The 24175-nt window shown below is 38.6% G+C and overlaps 2 protein-coding genes across 2 annotated transcripts in view; both read left to right on the top strand.

Moving 5' to 3' along the window:
- The window catches only part of LOC112667956 (olfactory receptor 10A6), a 66957-nt gene that overhangs the window by 28004 nt on the left and 14778 nt on the right, over positions 1–24175 (top strand). The gene's annotated exons all lie outside the window — the stretch shown is intronic.
- LOC112667957 (olfactory receptor 10A3) lies at positions 16180–17228 on the top strand. The gene has a single exon (XM_025460017.2). The coding sequence runs from the start codon at positions 16192–16194 to the stop codon at positions 17134–17136; it is 945 nt and encodes a 314-aa protein (XP_025315802.2). The 5' UTR covers positions 16180–16191; the 3' UTR covers positions 17137–17228.

The raw sequence follows: 24175 nt of genomic DNA, 5'->3' as shown, positions 1-24175 counted from the left end.
ACATATGACACCCAGTGCTCATTAGGACAAGTGCACTCACTCCTTAATCCCCATTACCTATTTAACCCATCCCCCCACCCACCTCTACTCTGGCATCCATCAGTTTGTTCTCTCTAGTTAAGAGTCTGTTTCTTGGTTTGCTCCCTCTTTTTTTCCCTCTATGATCATCTATTTTGTTTCTTAAATTATACATATGAGTGAAATCATATGGTATTTGTCTTTCTCTGACTTATTTCACTTAGCATAGTACTCTCTAGCTCCATCCACGTCTTTGCAAATGGCAAGATTACATTCTTTTTGATGGCAAGTATATATATATATATAATACGTCTTTATCCATTCATCACTTGATGGACATTTAGGCTCCTTCCATAATTTGGCTATTGTTGATAATGCTGCTATAAATGTCAGGGTGCACGTGCCCCCTTAAATCAGTATTCTTGTATCCTTTGGGTTAATACCTAGTAGTGCATTTGCTGGATTGTAGTGTAGTGTATCCATTCTTAACATTTTGAGGAAACTCCATATTGTTTTCCAGAATGGCTGCATCAGTTTATAATTCCCACCAACAGTGCAAGAGGATTCCCCTTTTCCCACATCCTTGCCAACACCTGTTGGTTTCTTGTGTTGTTAATTTCAGCGTTTCTGACTGGTGTGAGGTGATATCTCAGTGTAGTTTTGATTTGCATTTCCCTAATGATGAATGAAGTCGAGCATCTTTTCATGTGTCTGCTGGCCGTCTGGATGTCTTCTTTGGAAAAATGTCTGTTCATATCCTCTGCCCATTAAAAAAAAACTATTACTTTTTTTGTGTGTGTTGAATTATATCAGTTCTTTATATAATTTGGAAACTAATACCCTTATCAGATATATCATTTGCAAATATCTTCTCCCATGCAGTATTAGTTTAGTTGATTGTTTCCTTTGCTGTGCAGAAGATTCTTAGTTTGCTGTATTCCCAATAGTTCATTTTTGCTCTTGTTCTCTTTGCTTCAGGAGACATATCTAGTAAGAAGTTGCTACAGATGATATCAAGGAGGTTGCTGCTTGTGTTCTCCTCTAGGATTTTGATGGTTTCCTCTCTCACATTTAGGTCTTTAATCCATTTAAATTTACTTTTGTGTATGGTGTTAGAAAGTGGTCCAGTTCCATTCTTCTGCATGCTGCTGTCCAATTTTTCCAACATCATTTGTTGAAGAGACCATCTTTCTTCCATTAGATATTCTTTCCCATTTTGTCAAAGATTAATTGACCATATAGTTATGGGTTCATTTCTGGGTTTTCTATTCTGGTTTTATTGATCACTATGTCTCCTTTTGTGCCTGTGCCATACTGTCTTGACTACTGCAGCTTTGTAATGTAGCTTAAAGTCTGGAATTGTGATGCTTCCAGCTTTACTTTTCATTTTCAAGGCTGCTTTAGCTATTTGGGGTCTTTTGTGGTTCCATATAAATTTTAGGATTGTTGGTTTTAGCTCTATGAAAAATGATAGTGGTATTTGATAGAGACTGCATTAAATCTGTAGATTACTTTGGGTAATGCAGAGATTTTAACAATGATTATTTTTTCCAATCCATGAGCATGGAATCTTTTCCCATTTCTTTATGTTCTCTTCAATTTTTTTCATTAGTGTTCTATAGTTTTCAGAAAACAGATCATTTACCTCTTTGGTTAGGTTTATTCCTAGGTACTTGGTGCAATTGTAAATAGAATTGATTCTTGGTTTCTCTTTCTGCTGTTTCATTATTGGTGTAAAGAAATGCAACAGATTTCTGTACCTTGATTTTATATCCTGTGACTTTACTGAATTCATGTATCAGTGTTAGCAATTTTTTTGGTGGGGTCTTTTGGATTTTCTATATAGAGTATCATGTCATCTGCAAACATGGAAAGTTTGACTTCTACCTTGCCATTTGCATGCCTTTTATTTCTTTGTGATGTCTGATTACTGAGGCTAGGACTTCCAGTATTACGTTAAATATTATGTTGAGGATTGTTCCCTCTATCCGTACTTTGTTGAGGGATTTTATTATGAATGGATATTGTACTTTGTCAGATACTTTTACTGCACCTATTGAAAGAATCATATGGTTCTCATCCTTTTTAAAATTAATGTAATGTATCATACTGATTGATTTCTGAATACTGAACCACTGTTGCAACCCAGGAATAAAGCCCTCTTGATGATGAGGAATGATTCTTTTTAATGTGTCATTGAATTCAGTTTACCAATATTTTGTTCAGAATTTTTGCATTCATGTTCATCAGGGATATTGGCCGGTGGTTCTTTTATTTACTATAGTCTTCATCTGTTTTGTTTCAAGGTAATGCTGGTCTCAAAGAATGAATTTGGAAGTTTTCCTTCCTTTTCTATTTTTGGAATAGTTTGTAAGAATAGGTATTAACTCTTCTTTAAATGTCTGATAAGGGGATCCCTGGGTGGCGCAGCGGTTTAACGCCTGCCTTCAGCCCAGGACGTGATCCTGGAGACCCGGGATCGAATCCCACGTCGGGCTCCTGGTGCATGGAGCCTGCTTCTCCCTCTGCCTGTGTCTCTGCCTCTCTCTCTCTCTCTCTCTCTCTGTGACTATCATAAATAAATTAAAAAAAAAATAAATGTCTGATAAAATTCACCTGTGAAGCCTCTGGTCCTGGACTTTGCTTTGGGAAATTTTTTACTACTGATTCAATTTCCTTGCTGTTTATTAGTCTGTTCAAGTTTTCTTTTTCTTCCTATTTCAGTTTTGGTAGTTTATACCTTTCTAGGAATTTATCCATTTCTTCCAGGTTGTCCAATTTATTGGCATGTAGTTTTTCAAAATATTATTTTATAATTGTTTATATTTTTGTTGTGTTGGTTATTATTTCTCCTCTTTCATTTGTGATTTTATTTATTTGGGTCATTTTTCTTTTTGATAAGTCTGGCTAGGGTGTATCAATTTTATTATTATTTTTTTAAAGAACCAGCTCCTGTTTTTTTTTTTTTTACTTTCTATACCATTTATTCCTGCTCTAATTTATTATTTCCCTTCTGCTGGCTTTAGACTTTGTTTGTTGTTCATTTTCTAACTCCTTTAGGCATAAGGTAAAGTTGTTTATTTGAAATTTTTCCTATTTTTTGAGGCAGGTCTGTATTGCTATGTACTTCCCTCTTAAGAACACTTTGCTGCATTCCAAAAGCTTTGTACCATTGTGTTTTCATTTTCATTTGTCTCCATGTATTTTTTATTTCTTCTTTGGTTTCCTGGTTGACCCACTTATGGTTTAGCAGCATATTGCTTAACCTCCAAATATTTATGATCTTTCCAAATTTTTTCTAGTAGATGACTTCAAGTTACATAGCATCATGTTCAGAAAAATATGCATGGTATGAGGCACCTTGAGTGGAGCAATTGGCTAAGTGCCCAACTCTTGTTTTTTGCTTAGGTCATGATCTCAGGGAGGGTCGTGAGATGGAGCCCAACGTTGGGTTCTGTGCTCAGAGTAGAGTTTGCTTGGGATTCTCTCTTCCTGTCACACTGCCCCTCTGCTCATGCTCTTTCTCTCCTGAAAATAAATTTTAAAAATCGAACTAGGGGTGGTGGAAGGGGAGGAGGGCGGGGGGTGGGGGTAAATGGGTGACGCGCACTGAGGGGGGCACTTGACGGGATGAGCACTGGGTGTTATTCTGTATGATGGCAAATTGAACACCAATAAAAAATAAATTTATTATTAAAAAATAAAAATAAAAATCTTTTATTAAAATAAAGGAAATATGCATGATATGATCTCAATCTTTTTGTACTTGTACCTGATTTGTAACCTAGTATTTGATCTGTTCTGGAAACTATTCCTTATATACTGGAAAAGAATGTGTATTCTGCTGCTTTAGGATGAAGTGCTCTGAATCTTGTCCAATGTGTCATTCAGAGTCATTGTCTCCTTATTGATTTTCTATTTAGATGATCTATCCATTGATGTAAGTGGAGTGTAAAATCCCCTATTTTTATTGTATTATTACCAATGAGTTCTTTTATGTTTGTATTAATTGTTTTATATATTTGGGTGCTCCCATGTTGGGTGCATAAATATTTACAATTGTTAGATTTTCTTGTTGGATTTTCCCTTTTATTATTATATAGTCCCCTTCTTCAACTCTTATTGCAGTCTTTGGTTTAAAGTCTAGTTTGTCCAATATAGATATTGTGATCCCAGCTTTCTTCTGATGTCTATTTGTACGATGAATGTTTCTCCACTCCCTCACTTTCAATATTCTGGTGTCTTTAGTATAAAATGTAGTCTCTTGTATCAGAAATAGATGGGCCCTGTTTTTAGATCCATTCTGGCACTCATGTCTTTTGATTGGGGTATTAAGCCCGTTTAAATTCAGAGTAATTATTGATAGATAAGAATATAGTGCCATTGAATTCGCTGTAAAGTCACTGCTTCTGGAGATTTTCTGTTTCTTTCTAGTCTTTTTGCTATTATCTTTCTTTCCCACTCAAAGGGTCCCCTTTAATATTTCTTGCAGGGCTGGTTTAGTGGTCATGAACTCCTTTGGTTTTTATCTGGGGAAATTTCTATCTCTCATTCTATTCTGAATGATAGCCTTGCTGGATAAAGTATTCTTGGCTGCATGTACCCCAAACCATAAGATATCTAGGAATAAACCTTAACCAAAGAGGTAAAGGAACTATACTCCAAAAACTACAGAACAGTTATGAAAGAAATTGAGGAAGACATAAAGAGATGGAAAAACATTCCATGCTCATGGATTGGAAGAATAAATATTTTGAAAAAGTCTATGCTACCCAGAGTAATTTACATGTTCAGTGAAATCTCCATCAAAATACCATGAACTTTCTTCACAGAGTTGGAACAAATCATCTTAAGATTTGTATGGAACCAGAAAAGACCCCAAATAGCCAAAGGAGTGTTGAAAAAGAAAGCCAAAGCTGGGGGGCATCACAATGCCTGACTTTAAGTTGTATTACAAACCTGTGGTCATCAAGACAGTACGGTACTGGCACAAAAACAGACACATAGATCAATAAAACAGAATAGAGAACCCAGAAATGTACCCTCAACTCTATGATCAACTCATCTTTGACAAAGCAGGAAAGAATATCCACTGGAAAAAGGACAGTCTCTTCAACAAATGATGTTGGGAAAATTGGACATCCACATGCAGAAGAATGAAACTGGGCCATTCTCTTACACCATACACAAAGATAAACTCAAAATGGTTGAAAGAACTAAATGTGAGGCAAGAATCCATCAAAATACTAGAGGAGAACATAGGCAACAACTTTGAACTTGGCCACAGCAACTTCTTGCAAGACACATTTGTGAAGTCAAGAGAAACAAAAGTAAAAATGAACTATTGAGACTTCATCAAGATAAAAAGCTTCTGGGGGATCCTTGGGTGGCTCAGTGGTTTAGTGCCTGCCTTTGGCCCAGGGCATGATCCAGAGTCCTGGGATCGAGTCCTGCATTGGGCTCCCTGCATGGAGCCAGCTTCTCCCTCTGCCTGTGTCTCTGCCTCTCTCTGTGTGTGTCTGTCATGAATAAATAAATAAAATCTTAAAAAAAAAGATAAAAAGCTTCTGCATGGTGAAGAAAACAATCAACAAAACTAAAAGACAACCTACAGAATGGGAGAAGATATTTGCAAATGACATATCAGATAAAGGGCTAGTATCCAAGATCTATAAAGAACTTATCAAACTCAACGTCCAAGAAGCAAACAATCCAGTCATGAAATGGACAGAAGACATAAACAGACATTTCTCCAAAGAAGACCTACACATGGCCAACAAGCACATGAAAAAATGCTCCACATCACTTGCAATCAGGGAAATACAAATCAAAACTACAATGAGATACCACCTCACACCAGTGAGAATGGCTAAAATTAACAAGACAGGAAACAACAAATGTTGGAGAGGATGTGGAAAAAGAATAACCTTCTTGTACTGTTGGTGTGAATGCAAGCTGGTACAGCCACTCTGGAAAACCAGGTGGAGGTTCCTCAAGAAGTTAAAAGTAGAACTACCCTACAACCCAGCAATTGCAATACTGGATATTTACCTCAAAGATACTGATGTAGTGAAATGCCAGGACACTTGCACCCCAATGTTCATAGCAGTAATGTCCACAATAGCCAAACTGTGTAAGGGGCCATGATCCTTCGACGGATGAATGGATAAAGAAGATGTGGTCTATATATACAATGAGACATCACTCAGCCATCAGAAAGGATGAATACCCACCATTTGCTTTGACGTGGATGGAACTGGAGGGTATTATGCTGAGTGAAATAAGTCAATTGGAGAAGGACAATCATCATATGGTTTCACTTATGTGTGGAATATAAGAAATATTGAAAGGGACTGTAAGGGAAACTGAATTTGGAAAAATTAGAGAAGCAGACAAACCATGAGAGACTCCTAACTCTGGAAAACAAAGGGTTGCAGAAGGGGAGCAGGGTGGGTGGATGGGGTGATGGGTACTAAGGAGGGCACTAGATAGGATGAGCACTGGGTGTTATACTACATGTTGGCAAATTGAATTTAAATTTAAAAAATAAACAAATGAAAAAAAAGAAACAGGTACACTAGGCAAAAGACAGGGAGAGCCTGTGTTTGGGTTGATGCTTTCTGGAGCTGAACAATAAAAATAATTTCTAAATTCCCTTTAAAAAATAAAGTATTCTTGGCTTCATATTTTCCCTATTTATCATGAATATAATATGCCAATCCCTTCTGGCTTGCCAAGTTTCTGTTGAGAGGTCTACAGCTAGCCTTATAGGTCTTCCCATAAGGGAAGGGGCTTCTTTTGTCTTGATGCTTTTAAGATTTTTTGAATTTATTGCTATATTTTTCAAATTTAATTACATTATGTCTTGGTGTTGGCCTGCTTTTGTTGATTTTGATGGGAATTTTCTGTGCTCCTGGATTTGGATGTCTGTTTTCCACCCCAGATAAGAGAAGTTTTCAGCTATGATTTCCTCAAATTAATTTTCTACCCTGTTTGCACTCTCTTCTGTCACTCCTATGATATGAACGTCATCATGTTTGATGGAGTCACTGAGTCCCCTAAGTCTGTTCTTATGTCCCATAATAATTCTTCTTTCACTCTTTTGCTCAGCTTCATTATTTTTCCATTAGTTTGTCCTCTATATCACTTATTCATTCCTTTGATTCTTCCATCGTTGTGGTCATTACATCTAGTCTGTTTCCAGTCTCAGTTATTACATTCTTCATCTCTGATTTATTTTTTAAAAATTTTATTTATTTATTCATAGACACACAGAGAGAGGCAGAGACACAGGCAGAGGGAGAAGCAGGCTCCATGATTTACTTTTTAAAACTCTTTTATCACTGTTGTAAGGGTCTCCCTGATGTCTTCATGCTCTTTTTACTCTCAGCAAGTAGCCATATGAGTGTTACTTTAGATTCTCTATCAAGCATGTTGCTTATATCTCTTTCACTTAAATCTCTGGCTGTGACCTCATCTTGTTTTTTTCATTTGGGTTGAATTGCTCTGTCTTGGCATATTGTCTAAGTCTGTCTTTTTCTCTGTGTTAGATAGAAGAGCTCATTATATTTCCGGCTTCTGGGAGTAATGGCTTTGTGAAGAAGAAGTTATACAGTTTCCAGGGCCTGGCACTTCAGGGAGTGTCCTTGGTGTGTGCTATGTGCACTCTATTGCTGTGTTTTGGCTGCTTTTATCCTTCAGCCCAGTTGTCCACAGAGGTTCTCCTTGCCTGCTGTGGCCAGTAATTGGGTCTTGGTCAGAACATGGCAAGTTTTAATTAGGTATGCTCTGGTCTGCTTGTTAAATGAGATCTGATACTACTTCCACTTGAACCGAGGCCCTGTAGAACTCTCTGTATAGGAGACATGGTGTGGGCAGTGGCTTGTGCTGGTCTTCTGGGGAAAGGGCCTGCTGCACTGGGATTCAGACAGGCTTTACAGAGAAGGGCATTACTGCCAGAGCACAGGGGTGTGGGACTTGGTATAAGCAAATTAGGCAGAAAGAGTGTTGTTTACCACAAGTGAGTGGCTCTGTGTTTATGCTGAGAGATGGGGAAATAAAATGGTGCTGGCTGGCTCCTTTGTCCCTGGAGAGCATCCTCCTGAACATTTCCCTCTCAGGGAGGATCCCAAGAAGGGCAAATAATCCCCTCCCTGTGTATACCAAACATTCTTCAGATTTTCTTTCCATCCCACCACCTGCCTACTTTCTCTCCAGGAGGAGGATAGTACTCTCAGGATGCTATTCCAGCCAAGCCCACTGACCTTTAAAACTCTAGGCTTAAAATAAATAAATAAATAAATAAAACTCTAGGCTTTAAGTCCTGCTGTTCGCAAGAACTCACAATTAGCCTCTCCCATTTTCCCAGCTGCTGTCTTTGGGGAAGTGTTCTCCTTGTGTGTATCCCCGTGTGCTTCTCTCCCTCTTACCTTTCTCCATGACCAGGGCTCTGTGCAGCACTTGCAATCCTTCTCTCTTTCTCTGCATTTCCTACCTTCCTTGATGTGACATCCTCTCTCCCTTTAGTTCCAAGTATTCACTTTCATTATACTTTTTGTTCTGTTTCCTTTGTTCATGCTACTCTAAATTGCAGCCACTCTGGCAGTTTCAATCTCATGACAGCTGGTAGGATTGACACTTGAAATCACGCTTTCCTGGTGTCAAAGTTGATGCCAAGATTTCCCACCATAGTCAACACGGACAGGAAATAAGTGAACTTTTAAAATGTAAATCTTACAATGTCTCTTCCTGTTTAAATATTTCAGGGGGTTTCCATGTATTCAGGATAAAAAAAAGTCTTTAGTATGCTGTGTGGAGCCCAGCTTAATTGGGCCCTGTCTATGCTTTCTACTCTTCCATGCTGCATTCTGTCCTCTCCCTACTCATTCACTTGCCTACATTCCTGCTGCAAGGTCTGCTTTCCATTTTTGGTGTCACTATCCCATCCTGGGCTGGGATTGTCAAAACATGCCTTTGTCTCTATCTGATATGTTTCTCATTCTACTTTCCAACTAATTCTTACTTTTCCTGCAGACCTCCTGAAAATGCCTTTCCTTATTAAGGTGAACTTTTTTGTTTCTTCTGTCTTATTCTATTTTTTCTCCCCTTGAAAACCCTGTTCTTTCTTCATAGCCCTTTATCTAAATTTTATTTTATGCAACAAAATGGGATTTTTTTTTCTCTTAGTGGGAACTTACACTCAGTTTCTAAGACAAGAAATGGAAATGTTTGCAACGTGACATGTGGTGGGGAGGTAGAGACATCTTTAGCTTAGTAAGATAAAGTACAGGACAACAATTCAAAGGAGTTCATCTTCAAATACAAAAAAACCCCAGTGTGTGTTTGTCATCATTCAAACTGACCAGGCCATCTTCCCTATCTCTGAAGACTTCTACCTGCCTCCCTTCCCCAAAGCTCTCACACTTAGCTTTCAATGGCCTGTTCATTGCAGTCAGCTTTTTTGTGATCTACCTTCAGGGGTCAAAGGAATTTTGTAACAACTGTGTAATGCTATTATTTTCTGATATATTGCCTTCTACCCTCTCCTAATTTCAATGCCAGCACATTTCCCTCCATAGTTATATAATTCCAAGTTACCATTTCTGAAAGTTTTTATCACTGAATTTCCTGTTGTGCCCAGGACATGTCTACGTTCAATATAGTAACAAAACAAGGATGGGATCTACAGGCGAGCCAGGTGATAAAGATCCAATTTCCAATCCCTATTTTACCGCCTGCTTTCACTGACTACTTTGTGTACCATCTGTGCTGGATTTTCTGGGGAGCAGATGCTGAGAAGGAGTCTCCCCAGGGAAGGAAAATACCTGGGAAAGATACAGGGTTGAAACAGGATTGTGTAGGAGAAGCCCTTTGACTGCCACACAGGCCTGGAAAAGTCTTCTGCACACCCAATAGGGAGCTCTGGATTGTCCATTAGGGGTATCCAGTGTGGGCCAGAAATGGCAAGACCCTTGCTTGGTCATTGACTGGGGGCTTACCCAGAAGAGTGTGGCCTGGCTTGGAAGCTCAGTCTGACCACAAAAGAGCACACAGCAGTCCACCTCTTTTGCATCTGGAAAGTGAATCTGTTCTTGGAGAGGTATCTGAACAACACATTCTCACGTCTGTCACAATAGGTCTAAAGGTTTGATGTAAGGATGATTTAAATTGCAAGAGGAAAGTATAACTTTCCAGTGATATACCAAGGCACAACCCATGGAAATAACTACTATCTACCATGGGTTTGGGCTACAGGGAAAGCAGATATTAAAAAAAGGAAATTATTTTAGTGTTATATGCTTGTCTAAAGCATGTTTGAAGGATATAGAAGGTTTAATGAACTAGAAAACACAAATATAAATTAAGTATACAATGCTCATTTTGCTCATTCCATATATGCGAAAAATGATTGAAGTGATAGGCAGTGTGACTTAGAGGAAACACCAGGAACATACAACAAAAGTCAAATGACCCTTATTTCATTAAAAAAAATTTTTTTATTGGAGTTCAATTTGCCAACATATAGCATAACACTCAGTGCTCATCCCGCCAAGTGCCCCCCTCATTGCCCATCACCCAGTCACCCCAATCCCCCGCCCACTTCCCCTTCCACTACCCCTTGTTCATTTTCCAGAGTTAGGTGTCTCTCATATTTTGTCACTCTCAGTGATATTTTCACTCATTTTCTCTCCTTTCCCTTTATTCCCTTTCACTAATTTTTATGTTCCCCAAATGAATGAGACCATATAATGTTTGTCCTTCTCCGATTGACTTATTTCACTCAGCATAATACCCTCCAGTTCCATCCACATCGAAGCAAATAGTAGGTATTTGTCGCTTCTTTCTTTTTTTTTTTTTTAAATTTATTTACTTGTTTATTCAGAGAGAGAGAGAGAGAGAGAGAGAGAGGCAGAGACACAGGCAGACTCCATGCCCGACGTGGGACTCGATCCCGGGCCTCCAGGATTACACCCCGGGCTACAGGCAGTGCTAAACCGCTGCGCCACCGGGGCTGCCCATATTTGTCGTTTCTAATGGCTGAGTAATATTCCATTATATACATAGACCACATCTTCTTTATCCATTCATCTTTCGATGGACACCGAGGCTCCTTCGACAGTTTGGCTATTGTGGCTATTGCTGCTATAAACATCGGGATGCAGGTGTCCCAGCGTTTCAATGACCCTGATTTCAAATATTGGTTCTGCTTCCATGTTTTGACAGCTACTTCTACTTTCTGAAAATTAGTTTCTTCATCATTAAAGCATGATATTGATAATAGTACCATTTGGTATACTGTGAGGATCAGTGACAATAACAATAATAGCAATAGTAATTACAGAAGAACAACAAATGGATCATAAGTTCTAGCTCTTGTGTGCCAGGCATTGTCAAATGCCCAATGCCTTTTTCACATTTTATCCCCACAACAAATCTATGAGCTACATACTAGTCATATCCCTGATCCTTGAACGATTTCTTTTAGATCTACTACTAACACTGATAAATAAATTCAGTGAGGATACAAAATCAAAATACAGAAATCTGTTACATTGTATACACTAATAATGAAGTAGGAGAAAGAAAAATTAATAAGACAATCTTATTTTCAATTGCATCAAAAATAATAAAATACCTATGAATAAACTTAACCAAGGAGGTGAAAGACCTGTACTCTGAAAACTGTAAAAGCACTGATGAAAAAAATTGAAGAAGATACAAACGGAAAGACATCCCGCACTCATGGATTGGAAGAACAAATACTGTTAAAATGTTCATAGTCCTGAAAGCAATCTACAGATATAATCCAATCCCCTCAAAATACCAGCAGCATTTTTCACAGAATTATAACATATAATCCTAAAATTAGTATGGAACAAAAAAAGACCCTTAATAACCAAAGAAATCTTGAAAAAGAGGAAAAAGGCTGGAGGTATTGCAATCCCAGATTTCAAGATATACTGCAAAGCTGTAATCAAAGCACTATGCTATTGGCACAAGAGCAGACACATAGATCCATGGAAAAGAATAGAGAGCCCACAAATAAACCCATGATTATATGGTCAAATAATTATTGAGAAAGGGGGCAAAAATATGCAATAAGAAAAAGATAATCTCTTCAAATGGTGTAGTGAAAACTGGACAACGCATGAATAAGGATGAAACTGGACCACTTTCTTACACCATACACAAAGGTAAACTAAAAATGGATTAATGACCTAAATGACCATAAAATGACCCTGAAACCATAAAACCTAGAAGAGTGCACAGGCAGTAATTTCTCTGACATCAGCTGTAGCAACACTTTTTTTTTATGTACAGTTAAGCCTCAATAAAATGAGAAAGAATATCCAATGGAAAAAGATGGTCTCTTCAACAAATAGTTGCTGCCAGGGGAGGTGAGCTTCCTTCAGAATGGCACCTGCTCTAAGAATGTGCAGTGAGAAGTAGAAAAAGGTAACCTATATTCAGTCACACTGTCCAGTTCAGGACAGAGCCAAGTCTACAGAGTGATTCATCTCTTCACTCTGTGGGGACTGAGCCAAGTGGTTTCCTTGTTATTCACCCCAGTGTAGACTGAATCCTAAATGCCTTGACATTTCACTGATACTCAATAGAATTAACCATATGTATATATATATATATTTTTTTTTTTTTGAGAGAGAGAGGGAAGGAGAGTAGGGACAGTGTGGAGGAGTGGGGCAGAGGGAGAGGGAGAGAGAGAATCTTAAGCAGGTTCCATGCCCAGGGTAAAAAGCCAATTCAGAACTCCATCTCACAATTCTGAGATCATGGTCTGAGTCCAAATCCAATCAGAGGCTTAACTGACTGAGCCACTGTGACAACCTGAGGAGATTAACCATATTATGTTTATTTTACAGAAAGTTATAGAATCAGTGAAGATAAATGATTTCCTCAAATCATACTAATCCAGATCATTTGAATCATAGCTTAAAAGCTCTTTCAATAAAATCCATTGTAATGATACTTTTTTCAAAAAATTTCAGTGGCTCACATTTCCACTACAAATGATCAAAAGTTCTTTGATGGTAGAAAAAGCATTCAGTTTTCTACAACTAGGCTTCACTCTGCTTGCCTTAACTAGTTTCCCACCATCACCCAAACTGTGCATTCCACACAGTTGTCCTCTACCTCTAGCTCACCAGCCTTTGCTCAAGCTCTCACACCATCAATCTCTTCTTTCCCAGTTTACAAGTGTTAGCCTCCATTTTCCCCTCCTATTGGAGACGTCATGCTGAACTGAGTCTCTTGTGTGAAGAGGCATTTATTCCCCATAGGAATAGGAAGGAGCGATGCTCCAGGTGTGTGCTCTTGAGGGTTTTCACCTGAGGCACCAAGGTCGAGCCCCTTTAGTCATCATGCAAAAATATGAGGGAGTGTTTATGAAGTGATTCCAAGTCCTCCAGGGAGGGATTCTACAGGGCATATGATTCCATGTCATATAATGTTCTAGAATCAAAGCCCTGAAGCACGGAGTTGTATTTTTGAGAAGATGGCTTTTGAGTAGAGGTAAAACTTTGACAATGTAGCAAGACATTTAAAGAGACAGAGTCAATAGGTAAGAAAGGGAGGATTCTGCTCTTTGTGTGTTGGTGGGCTTTCCACTTATAGGTCCTCTCCAGCTGATCATTGGAGATGCTGTTGAAGCGATGTCTCTGTGCTCAGGATCCCTAGACACAGCTGACACACCGGAATCAGTAGACTCCTTGGTTTTGATGCTCGTTAATTCCTTTTTCTCTTCTTTTTGGAGAAAAGTTTGGGCAATAATTAGGGGTATAAGTACTTGGCAGACATTAATCATCAAATCTTAGAATTTTACAGCTGGAAGGGAACGGAAAAATAAGTGCAACTCCTACCTCTTCAACTGGAAGGATGAAACCTATTAGGCAGCGCTCTGCCTCAATATTTCTTTCCCAGAGTTCTCCAAGTCGGCATTGAGGTCCCTAAGTTCCAGAGAAAAGGTGCAGCAACTGCAGTCAGTGACCCATGAATTTTTTTCCCCCATAAGATGCTTATTATGCATTCTACAAAGCTTTTCTATTTTACTTACATTATATTCTAAATTTTCCAAATTTACCCACTTTTAAGCTTTTGTAACTAAATATCCTTCATTCTTTTCTCTCATTAGAAATGAATTTTAGGTGTTTGATCCTATGACTATATTTTACTAATTTCAATTACTTTTTGAGATACAACATATAATTAGTATGGTTAGTATGGACATTTAATTTTTATGGATGATATGGTCAAATTCAGAAATAAATCAACTTGCCTTCCACTGTGTGCTAATGTCCTACCGGTCTTTACTCAAGATGGCATGAGCTGTTTCCTTCTGTTCTGCTGGGTTCCTCATCTCCCACAGTGTATTTCTGCTGGCTTTCAAAACATCACACAAAGGCCAGTAGGTCTCCATTGTAATGCTAGGGTGTCATGAAATGCCTTTGACCTGAGCAAGTCATCCCCTTCAACCTCCTGTACCTTCCACTGGTGACATGCTATGATTGTGCTTGTTCACACACACTCCCTCCTTATTCAGAAGTATTGAATCCCTCGCAGAAACCTCTCATAGCCCCTTGTTATTACCTCTGCTTGCCAGCAATGTGGTGTGTTGGTTTCACTCTTCTTTTCCATATTCTATTCCTAGATGCTATAGTGGACTTCCTCAATTTTAAATTCTATTACTCATCAAACATTGGTTTAGTATCATTTATGGGCCACGACTGTTGTAGACATTGTGAGTATAGCAAAGATCAAAACAAAATCTTGGATTCCTGGAGTTTATATTTAGCAAGGGAGTTAGACTTTATGTATATATAATATGCAAATATTATCAATATGTAGTTATCTACCGATGTGTACATGTAAAATGTAACCTCCTCACTAAAATATGTCAGTTACTGATAGGTGAGAAAAACAGCCAAGATAGAAGAGATAGGAATTTGAAAACTGAGGTAAGAGTGGAATGCTATTTTGTGTAATGTTTTGAGCTCTCTGTGGAGTGTGTGAAGCCAATCTGTCCCTGAGGTACCTGAGCCTAGAACATTGTAAGTGCTAAAACAGGATTTATTGAATAATTGACGATTAAATCAACTTCTTGATGAGCAGGGCAGTAGGAGAGAGAAAAAGAGAGACAAAGACAGGAGACAGAAAGAAAATGTTTAAATCACAGTCACAGAGTGATCACAACTGTATGATTCCTAAATCATTATGGTCACAAAGATTAGCCTTAGAGAACTGACTTAAAATTTCCCATGCAGGCCTGAATGGCTCTCTTGGTTAAGTGTCTGACTCTTGATTTTGGCTCTGGTCATGATCTCCAGGTGGTGAGATTGAGCCCCACCCTGGGCTCTGTACTGGGCACAGAGCTTGCATAAGATTCTCTCTTTCCCTCTCTTTCTGCCCATCCCTATCCCCTACTCACTCTCTGTCTTTCCTTCTTAAAAAGAAAAATAAAAAAAGAAAGCTTTTCATACAGGCCGATCTCAATAGAATTGTCTATGAGCAGTCTTTGCAAAAATTAGTAAGCCTAAAGGCATTCACACAATTACAGATCACCTAAGATAAGTACATCAAACCCCTTTGTCCCTGCCAAGATTGCATATTCAAGCATCACACACAGGCTTTTTGAACATGATGAATATTTATAGTAAGTCAACTGCGATATAACTTTGAATTATTAGATGGTTTAAATAATATTTGTGTGTATCTTTTCTCATTTGTCTACTTTAATGCTTTAACTTTTGTATTTTAAATTTTCTACTTCAATAAAATTGAAAAAAAAAAGAGATGATTCTGATAGCCATGATGTAGGAATGGAGTCTCAACTATAAAATATTGATGTTGTTTTAAGGCTATACTTAATTTGCAAACTATATACTGTACAGGTTATAAAAGTATTTTGTTAATATTCAGTGCTTTTCAGATGAAATTTCTGAGCCAGCCTTCTTCACTTCCTCCTTTTTATTGGACGTTTATTAATCCAAGTGATTTCTAACATCACCAAACTGAATTAAGTCAGGATGTGTTCCTTTTTACATCTTCTGCCAAGAATACCTGGGGTGAATTGCAGACACAGACTGTCAGCATTGGACCGTCAGCATTGTATAATTTGTATACAATGTCCATAAAAACGATATGCTCTCCACCACTGGAATGAAAAGGCAAAATCAAAGCTCTGTGGTTGAATTCATTCTCTTGGGCTTTTCCAACTTCCCTGAACTCCAAGAGCAGCTCTTTGGGGTTTTCCTGGCTGTTTACCTGGTGACTCTGATGGGAAATGCCATCATTATAGTCATCATTTCCTTGGAACAGAGCCTCCACGTGCCCATGTATCTGTTCCTCCAGAACCTGTCTGTGGTGGACGTGAGTTTCAGCGCAGTCATTATGCCTGAAATGCTGGTGGTCCTCACCAGGGAGAAAACGTCCATTTCATTTATGAGCTGTTTTGCACAGATGTATTTCATCCTTTTCTTTGGTGGCACTGAATGTTTTCTCCTGGGGACGATGGCTTATGACCGATTTGCTGCAATCTGTCACCCTCTGAGCTACCCAATGATTATGAACAAAAGAGTTTTCATGAAATTAGTAATGTTCTCATGGGTCTCAGGGATCATGGTGGCTACTGTGCAGACCACATGGGTTTTCAGTTTTCCTTTTTGTGGCCCCAATGAAATCAATCATATCTCTTGTGAAACCCCAGCAGTGCTAGAACTTGCATGTGCAGACACGTTTCTGTTTGAAATCTATGCATTCACTGGCACCATTTTGATTGTCATGGTTCCTTTCGTGTTGATACTCTTGTCATACATTCGGATTCTCTTTGCCATCCTGAGGATGCCATCAGCCACTGGGAGGCAAAAGGCCTTTTCCACTTGTGCCTCCCATCTCACTTCTGTGACCCTCTTCTATGGCACAGCCAATATGACTTATTTACAACCCAAATCTGGCTACTCCCCAGAAACCAAGAAGCTGATGTCATTGTCTTACTCACTTCTTACACCTCTGCTGAATCCACTGATCTACAGCTTCAGAAATAGTGAGATGAAAAGAGCTTTGATGAAACTATGGCGAAGAAGAGTGGATATACATGCATTCTGATTGTGCTGAGAAGCCATGTGATATATGGTCACTGTCTGACTGAACTTTACTTAAATTTTATATGTGGCTAAACAGTCTATTTTCAATGGTATTAACAGGTTTGCTATTTTTCCGTGTTCCTTTATAGGGTTTCCTGTTTTTTTTTTAAATTTTTTTTATTTATTTATGATAGTCACAGGGAGAGAGAGAGAGAGAGAGGCAGAGACACAGGCAGAGGGAGAAGCAGGCTCCATGCACCGGGAGCCCGACGTGGGACTCGATCCGGGTCTCCAGGATCGTGCCCTGGGCCAAAGGCAGGCGCTCAACCGCTGCACCACCCAGGGATCCCGGGTTTCCTGTTTTTAATAGTGCACTGTGGTAAATTTTAATGTAATGTATAATAAAACAGCTTATATATTCCTGTAGTATGATATATAGGCCATTACTGATTGTCATTAAAATTAGGTCCAATAAACACCCGAGTCCCAACATTTGTATGTACTGATTTTTTATTTCTGATACATACAACAAAGTGATTCCAATGGGACAAAATTATGTGTCACATTAACATGACAGTAACATTCTTTATGAAACTGTTACTGAATTAACGGCCAGACACAAGGGCTCCATGGGGAGATGTAAAAATGTGGACTATCAGGTCCCACCCAAGAGTTAATGAATTAAAATCTGCTATTTAAAAGGTTCTCCAAGTGACTTGGGTGAACTTTCAATTTGGAAAAGTATTGGTGTACAGCGTAGCTTTATCTTTAAAGCAAAGATGAATTCCTTGTTCCTTTACTACTCCTCTGCCATCAGATAATCGGAGCTCACATTGTCCCATATTCCATCTGATAGACAGCTTCCTGAAACTGTGGTATATTTTTGGGATCCTCTGATCATCCATGCCTGCCTGCTTATCTCATGTCAGAGATTTTCCAGGGACTCTTGTACCAGCATACCCACCCAACTCTCTTTGCTGCAAACAGCGGGATGACTGCTCTGCCCTTGGGAGTGTGCCTCTTGTGATTCTCAGGTGTGGTTATGGTATATATCAGAGTCACAGGGATGGAGATAAGGACACAAGTTGATGGCCCCACACAGTGTCTGTTTCGGTAGATCTGTGGTGGCACCTGCTAATTTCCATTTAGAATAAGTTCCCTGGTAGTTCTAAAACTGTTGATCCGGGGACTATGCTGTGAGGACCCTAAGTCCCAGAGAACCTTTCTAGCTTTATCTGAACTGCCTCTGTGGAGTCCCCTCTGGTTCTTCATGCATCATGTTTTAACCCTCGTTGTTTGTGACAACCCCTTCAAGTATTGTAATTCTGGATAAGATATGTACTAGTTTCTTTCAATAGGAAATTTAGGGTCTGTTCTCATTGGTATTGTCATTTGGGGGAAATTTCTAGGATGCTAGTGCCATCTTTACCCCAACTTTTGTGATGTTGCATTTCATTTTGTATTTTTAAATAACACCTTGCTTTTAAACTTCTACAAAAGTCATCACTTTCTAAAATTTAAAGAGTACATAGATTACAAAATAATGTAAAAGTCTCAAAAGCACCTGGACTCTCATTCTTGATATCATTGCCAGAGGCCATCACTCTGCATGGTTTCTGTCCAGGCTCTGATTTTTCCTATGGGTATCCGAGGACTGGGTATGTGTACATACATTTATTTTTATCAGAATAGGAGGAGGGAGAGTTTCCAACTAATCCATTGTGTGTAATATTTCAAGGTATCACTTATGTCTATATGGATATTGCTTTATTGTTTTTAAATAAGTGCATCACCTTCTAAATGAGTAAACATAGTTACCAGTGACCAGTTTCCTCAAGTGGGTGTTTTACTTCCAACTTTCATTATTATGAAACTGTTTGAACATCCTTCTACACATCTGGTTGTGTGTTTATTATATATAGAATTTTAGGTAACAGAATTGCCAGATCGAAGTGTGTCATGCTAGGTTACTAAGGTGGTACTATTTTAGATTTTTCTGCAGTTGGGTTATTCCAACCACCTCCTCCAACAGAGTAGGAGTGTCCCTTTGTAAAGTTCTTGCCAGTTCTAGACATTCTGTTCCATAATGCTTTGTTCATCTGACTTGTATTTTTATTTACTGGCAAAACACATTATTCAAAAGCTACAGTAGATTCCAACCACTCTGATAATCACATTTGGAGTTTGCCATCTTTCAGAGCCAGTCTATGCAGTCCATATTTCTTATGGACTTTTTCTCAGTATAGGCTTTATACTGTTTTGTTTTTATTTTTAAGATCTATCCAACAAATCCTTGATTCTTAGATATTCTTTTAAATTTTCGTTTTTCAGTATAGATTTAGGTAGGATTGAATTTCTTTCTTTCTTAAATGTTTTGCTACATCCACTAAGCATGAAGTTTTCCTTTTTAACCTATAAAGGTTAAATTGTCAATTTCACATCTTGAATAGTTTTGAGACTGTAGGTTTTCTGTTCTTGTTTCAATTTGGATAAGTTCTATAATTTGTTATAATTATGATATTATTATAGTAAGTTCTATATTCTGAGAATACACATAGTCTAAATTTCACATTTGTGGCACAATACTTTTCCTAATGTCAACATGTTCTGTGGTGATACCGTGTTTTAAAATGCCAGGTAATGGTTATATTTCTTTTTCTTTTCTATCATTTCTTAGACCAAATATGGATTCGTGGTTTATTGGATTCTTCAAAGAATCATGTTTGGCTTTTTTGACTCTTTGTATGCTTACTTCCTATTTCATTAAGACGTGCTTCTTCACCAATAATCTTCCAGACCTATTTCCTGTGTTTTGTTGTTCCTATCTAACACCTGGAAGTGCACACTTACTTCATTGCTTTTCATGCTTACTTCAGTGCAATAGAAGCATTCTGGCCTTCATTCTTGTTTTGTGCAACATATTTTCTAATTTTCTTGCCTCGTCTTCTTTTCTCACATGTTATTTAGACAAGTATTTCTCAGCTTTAAACATGTGGTTGTTTTCCAGTTATATTCAATTATAGAGTCTCAGTGGAAGAGTACTGTAATCACACAATCTCTTGTATAGTGTTCAAGGGAACAGTTGTTGATCTTTTTTTTTTTTTGTGGCCCAATATACTGTCAGATTTTTGAATATTGAGCGTGATTGAAAACTATGTGCTTTCTTTCCAGTGCTGGCTGCAGAGTTCTCTATGTGTACTAGACTAAAGTGTGATGGGAATATTGTCCTACAGGACTTTATGTATTTCTTCTAACCGTTATGTAAAGAGGTGTGTTATAGTCTCCCACTATGACTGTCAGTCCTTTAAGTTTCCTTGTGGTTCTGTCAATATTTGCTTGATCTATTTTGCAGCCATATTATTGCTTACTTGCAGATTTCAAATTGTTCTATCTTCTTGGAGAGAGTTGTACCTTTTCTCCTTACGAAGTAACCTTTCTTATCCCTAGTAATGCTTCTTGCTCTGAAGTCTGCTTCTTCCCATAATAATGTAGTTACATAAATTTCCCTTGATCAGCATGTGGGAATCTCTCTCTCCATATTTTATTTTTTAACCTTCCCGTGTCCTTCTGATTTAGATGCATCTCCGCTGAGGAATGCTGTGGAGAAAAATAAATCAAGATAGTAGAGTTAGGGTTGGAGTTGATTGTCACAAATGTTGACTTGGGAGGAGTTCCTGGAGAAGCTGTCCCTGGGAAGAAGGGACATAAGGGAGTTAGCATTTTGAAGAGTAATAGTCCACGTTCAGAGAAAAGCATGGACAATAGCTATGAGATGGGGACAGAGTTGTTGGATTTGAGGACTAGCAAAGAGGCCAGTGGGGCTGGATGAGAGTGTCCAATGGAATGTGGTAGAGTTGAGCTCAGAGAGTTCTAGGGGAATAGATCTTTAATACATGAATTTGGCTTCTAACCGGAAGAGGAGAGGGTGCTATTGGAGGGTTTTGCGCAGAGGCAAAGGATGAAGAAAGGAGAAGTTGAGAGGCCATGGCAGTTACCCAACTTGAGAGACAATAGTAGCTTGGACCAGGGCGTTAGCCCAAGGAAATGTAGAATGTTCAGATTTGATACCCAGTATTTTGAAGACAGAGCCACAGGTAGGTTATGGAGTTGATGTGATTTGGAGGAAAAACGACTCCTTGATTTGCAGCCCATGGAACTGGAAGCTCTGAGCTCCTGTTCCCTGAGATGAGGAATGTTGATGGTGGATCGGGTTTAGGAGAAGACTGGGAGTACAGTTTAGGACATATTAACACATGAAAATGCGATAACTTCATTTGAAAGTGTTATCTCAGTAATCTGAATTTCATTTCCAGCTTCTGGCCAGCTAAAGAGATATTTTTCTTTTATGCTTTGTGCTGTTGCTCTGCTATTTTATTGCACAGTATGCTATGTCTATCACCCCCAAATATTCGGAGTTATTGACATATCCTTCCTATACGTATATAATGACCCTTTGTAAATATTCCAAAAATATTCTGGAAGGAAAACATAAAGTTAGCACCTTCAAAAAGTAGTGTACTCTCTTACAACTACTGTTATTATCATATGTTAAATCAACATTCTTTTCTTATAACCTTTCATTTTTATATCTTTCTGGTCTATCTTATTGGTGAATCATGGGGGTAGGTGTGTTAGTATTTCTACATTTTGATTCTTCTTTGATCTATTTAGTACTATTGGCTATGAAATTATAATTTTATATTAATATAACTTCCTTTTCATCCCCTTTTGCATGTACCTGAATTGTTTCCGCACACTTTTCATTCATGTCTAATACACCTAGTGGAAAGTGCACAAGTGCTGACTAAATCTTGATGACTCCTCGGAAACTACACATCACCTGCGTTACCACCACTGACATAAAAAACGGAACATGTATGACAGAAGCCCACATGGGAACTCTGGTGTATGAATCATAGAGAATACATATCAGGCAGCATTTGCCAGCCTGGTGATGGGACTGGCTCATGCCTGGGGAGTAATTCCACCATAGTGAATGACCTAGGGGGGATCCCTGGATTGGAATGTGAAGTGAAAATTCCTTTACCTCAGGCTGATGGCTACATTTCCCACTGGATACAGAGTAGATAGAATGAATCTCTGGATGTTGTTGACTGCTGCCAGGGGAGGTGAGCTTCCTTCAGAATGGAACCTTCTCTAGGAATGTGCAGTGAGAAGTAGACCAAGGTAACCTGCATTCAGTCACACCGTCCAGTTTGGGACAGAGCCAAGTCTGCAGAGTGTTTCATCTCTTCACTCTGTGGGGAGTGAGCCAAATGGTCTCCTTGATTGTTCACTCCAGTGTAAGTGGATCCCTGAATCTCTTGGTTTTCATTTATATCCAATGAGATTTACTGTATTATGTTTATTTTATAGAGAAAGTTATAAATCAGTGAAAAGTAGTTCAGATTACCTGACTTATAGCTTAAAAGTTCTTTCAATTTAATCAATTGTAATGATTTTCTTTCATAATTTTCAGTGACTATATTTCTTCTACAAATGATCAAAAGTTCTTTGATGATAGAATGAGCATTCAGTTTTCTACAACTAGGCTTCACTCTGCTTGCCTTAACTAGTTTCCCACCATCGCCCAAACTGTGCATTCCACCTAGTTGTCCTCTACCTCTAGCTCACCAGCCTTTGCTCAAGCTCTCACACCATCAATCTCTTCTTTCCAGTATACAAGTGTTAGTCAGCCTCCGTTATCACCTCCTTTGGAGACATCATGCTGAACTGGGTCTCTTGTGTGAAGAGGCATTTATTCCCCATAGGAATAGGAAGGAGCGATGCTCCAGGTGTGTGCTCTTGAGGGTTCTCACCTGAGGCGCCAAGGTCAAGCCCCTTTAGTCATCATGCAAAAATATGAGAGAGTGTTTATGAAGTGATTCCAAGTCCTCCAGGGAGGGATTCTACAGGGCGTATGATTCAGTGTCATATAATGTTCTAGAATCAAAGCCCTGAAGCACAGAGTTGTATTTATGAGAAGATGGCTTTTGAGTAAAGGTAAAACTTTGACAATGTAGCAAGACATTTAAAGAGACAGAGTCAATAGGTAAGAAAGGGAGGATTCTGCTGTGTGTGTGTTGGTGGGCTTTCCACTTATAGGTCCTCTCCAGCTGATCATTAGAGATGCTGTTGAAGCGATGTCTCTGTGCTCAGGATACCTAGACACAGCTGACACACCGGAATCAGTAGACTCCTTGGTTTTGATGCTCGTTAATTCCTTTTTCTCTTCTTTTTGGAGAAAAGTTTGGGCAATAATTAGGGGTATAAGTACTTGGCAGACATTAATCATCAAATCTTAGAATTTTGCAGCTGGAAGGGAATGGAAAAATAAGTGCAACTCCTACCTCTTCAACTGGAAGGATGAAACCTATTAGGCAGTGCTCTGCCTCAATATTTCTTTCCCAGAGTTCTCCAAGTCGGCATTGAGGTCCCTAAGTTCCAGAGAAAAGGTGCAGCAACTGCAGTCAGTGACCCATTACCAGTCATGAATTTTTTTTCCCCATAAGATGCTTATTATCCATTCTACAAAGCTTTTCTATTTTACTTACATTATATTCTAAATTTTCCAAATTTATCCACGTTTAAACTTTTGTAACTAAATATACTTTATTCTTTTCTCTCATTAGAAATGAATTTTAGGTGTTTGATCCTATGACTATATTTTATTAATTTCAGGTCACTTTTTGAGATGCAACATATAATTAGTATGGTTAGTATGGACATTTAATTTTTATGGATGATATGGTCAAATTCAGAAATAAATCAACTTGCCTTCCACTGTGTGCTAATGTCCTACCGGTCTTTACTCAAGATGGCATGAGCTGTTTCCTTCTGTTCTGCTGGGTTCCTCATCTCCCACAGTGTATTTCTGCTGGCTTTCAAAACATCACACAAAGGCCAGTAGGTCTCCTTTGTAATGCTAGGGTGTCATGAAATGCCTTTGACCTGAGCAAAGTCATCCCCCTTCAACCTCCTGTACCTTCCACTGGTGACATGCTATGATTGTGCTTGTTCACACACACTCCCTCCTTATTCAGAAGTATTGAATCCCTCGC

Source organism: Canis lupus, chromosome 21 (assembly GCF_003254725.2).
Source record: "Canis lupus dingo isolate Sandy chromosome 21, ASM325472v2, whole genome shotgun sequence".
In the NCBI taxonomy this organism is placed as follows: Eukaryota; Metazoa; Chordata; class Mammalia; order Carnivora; family Canidae; genus Canis; species Canis lupus.
Note: the sequence above shows the minus strand (reverse complement) of the source record. Positions and strands in the feature narration are given on the sequence as shown.

Coding starts and splice junctions, on each gene's coding strand:
- LOC112667957 (XM_025460017.2), top strand. CDS start 16,192: ATGAAAAGGCAAAATCAAAGCTCTGTGGTTGAATTCATTCTCTTGGGC.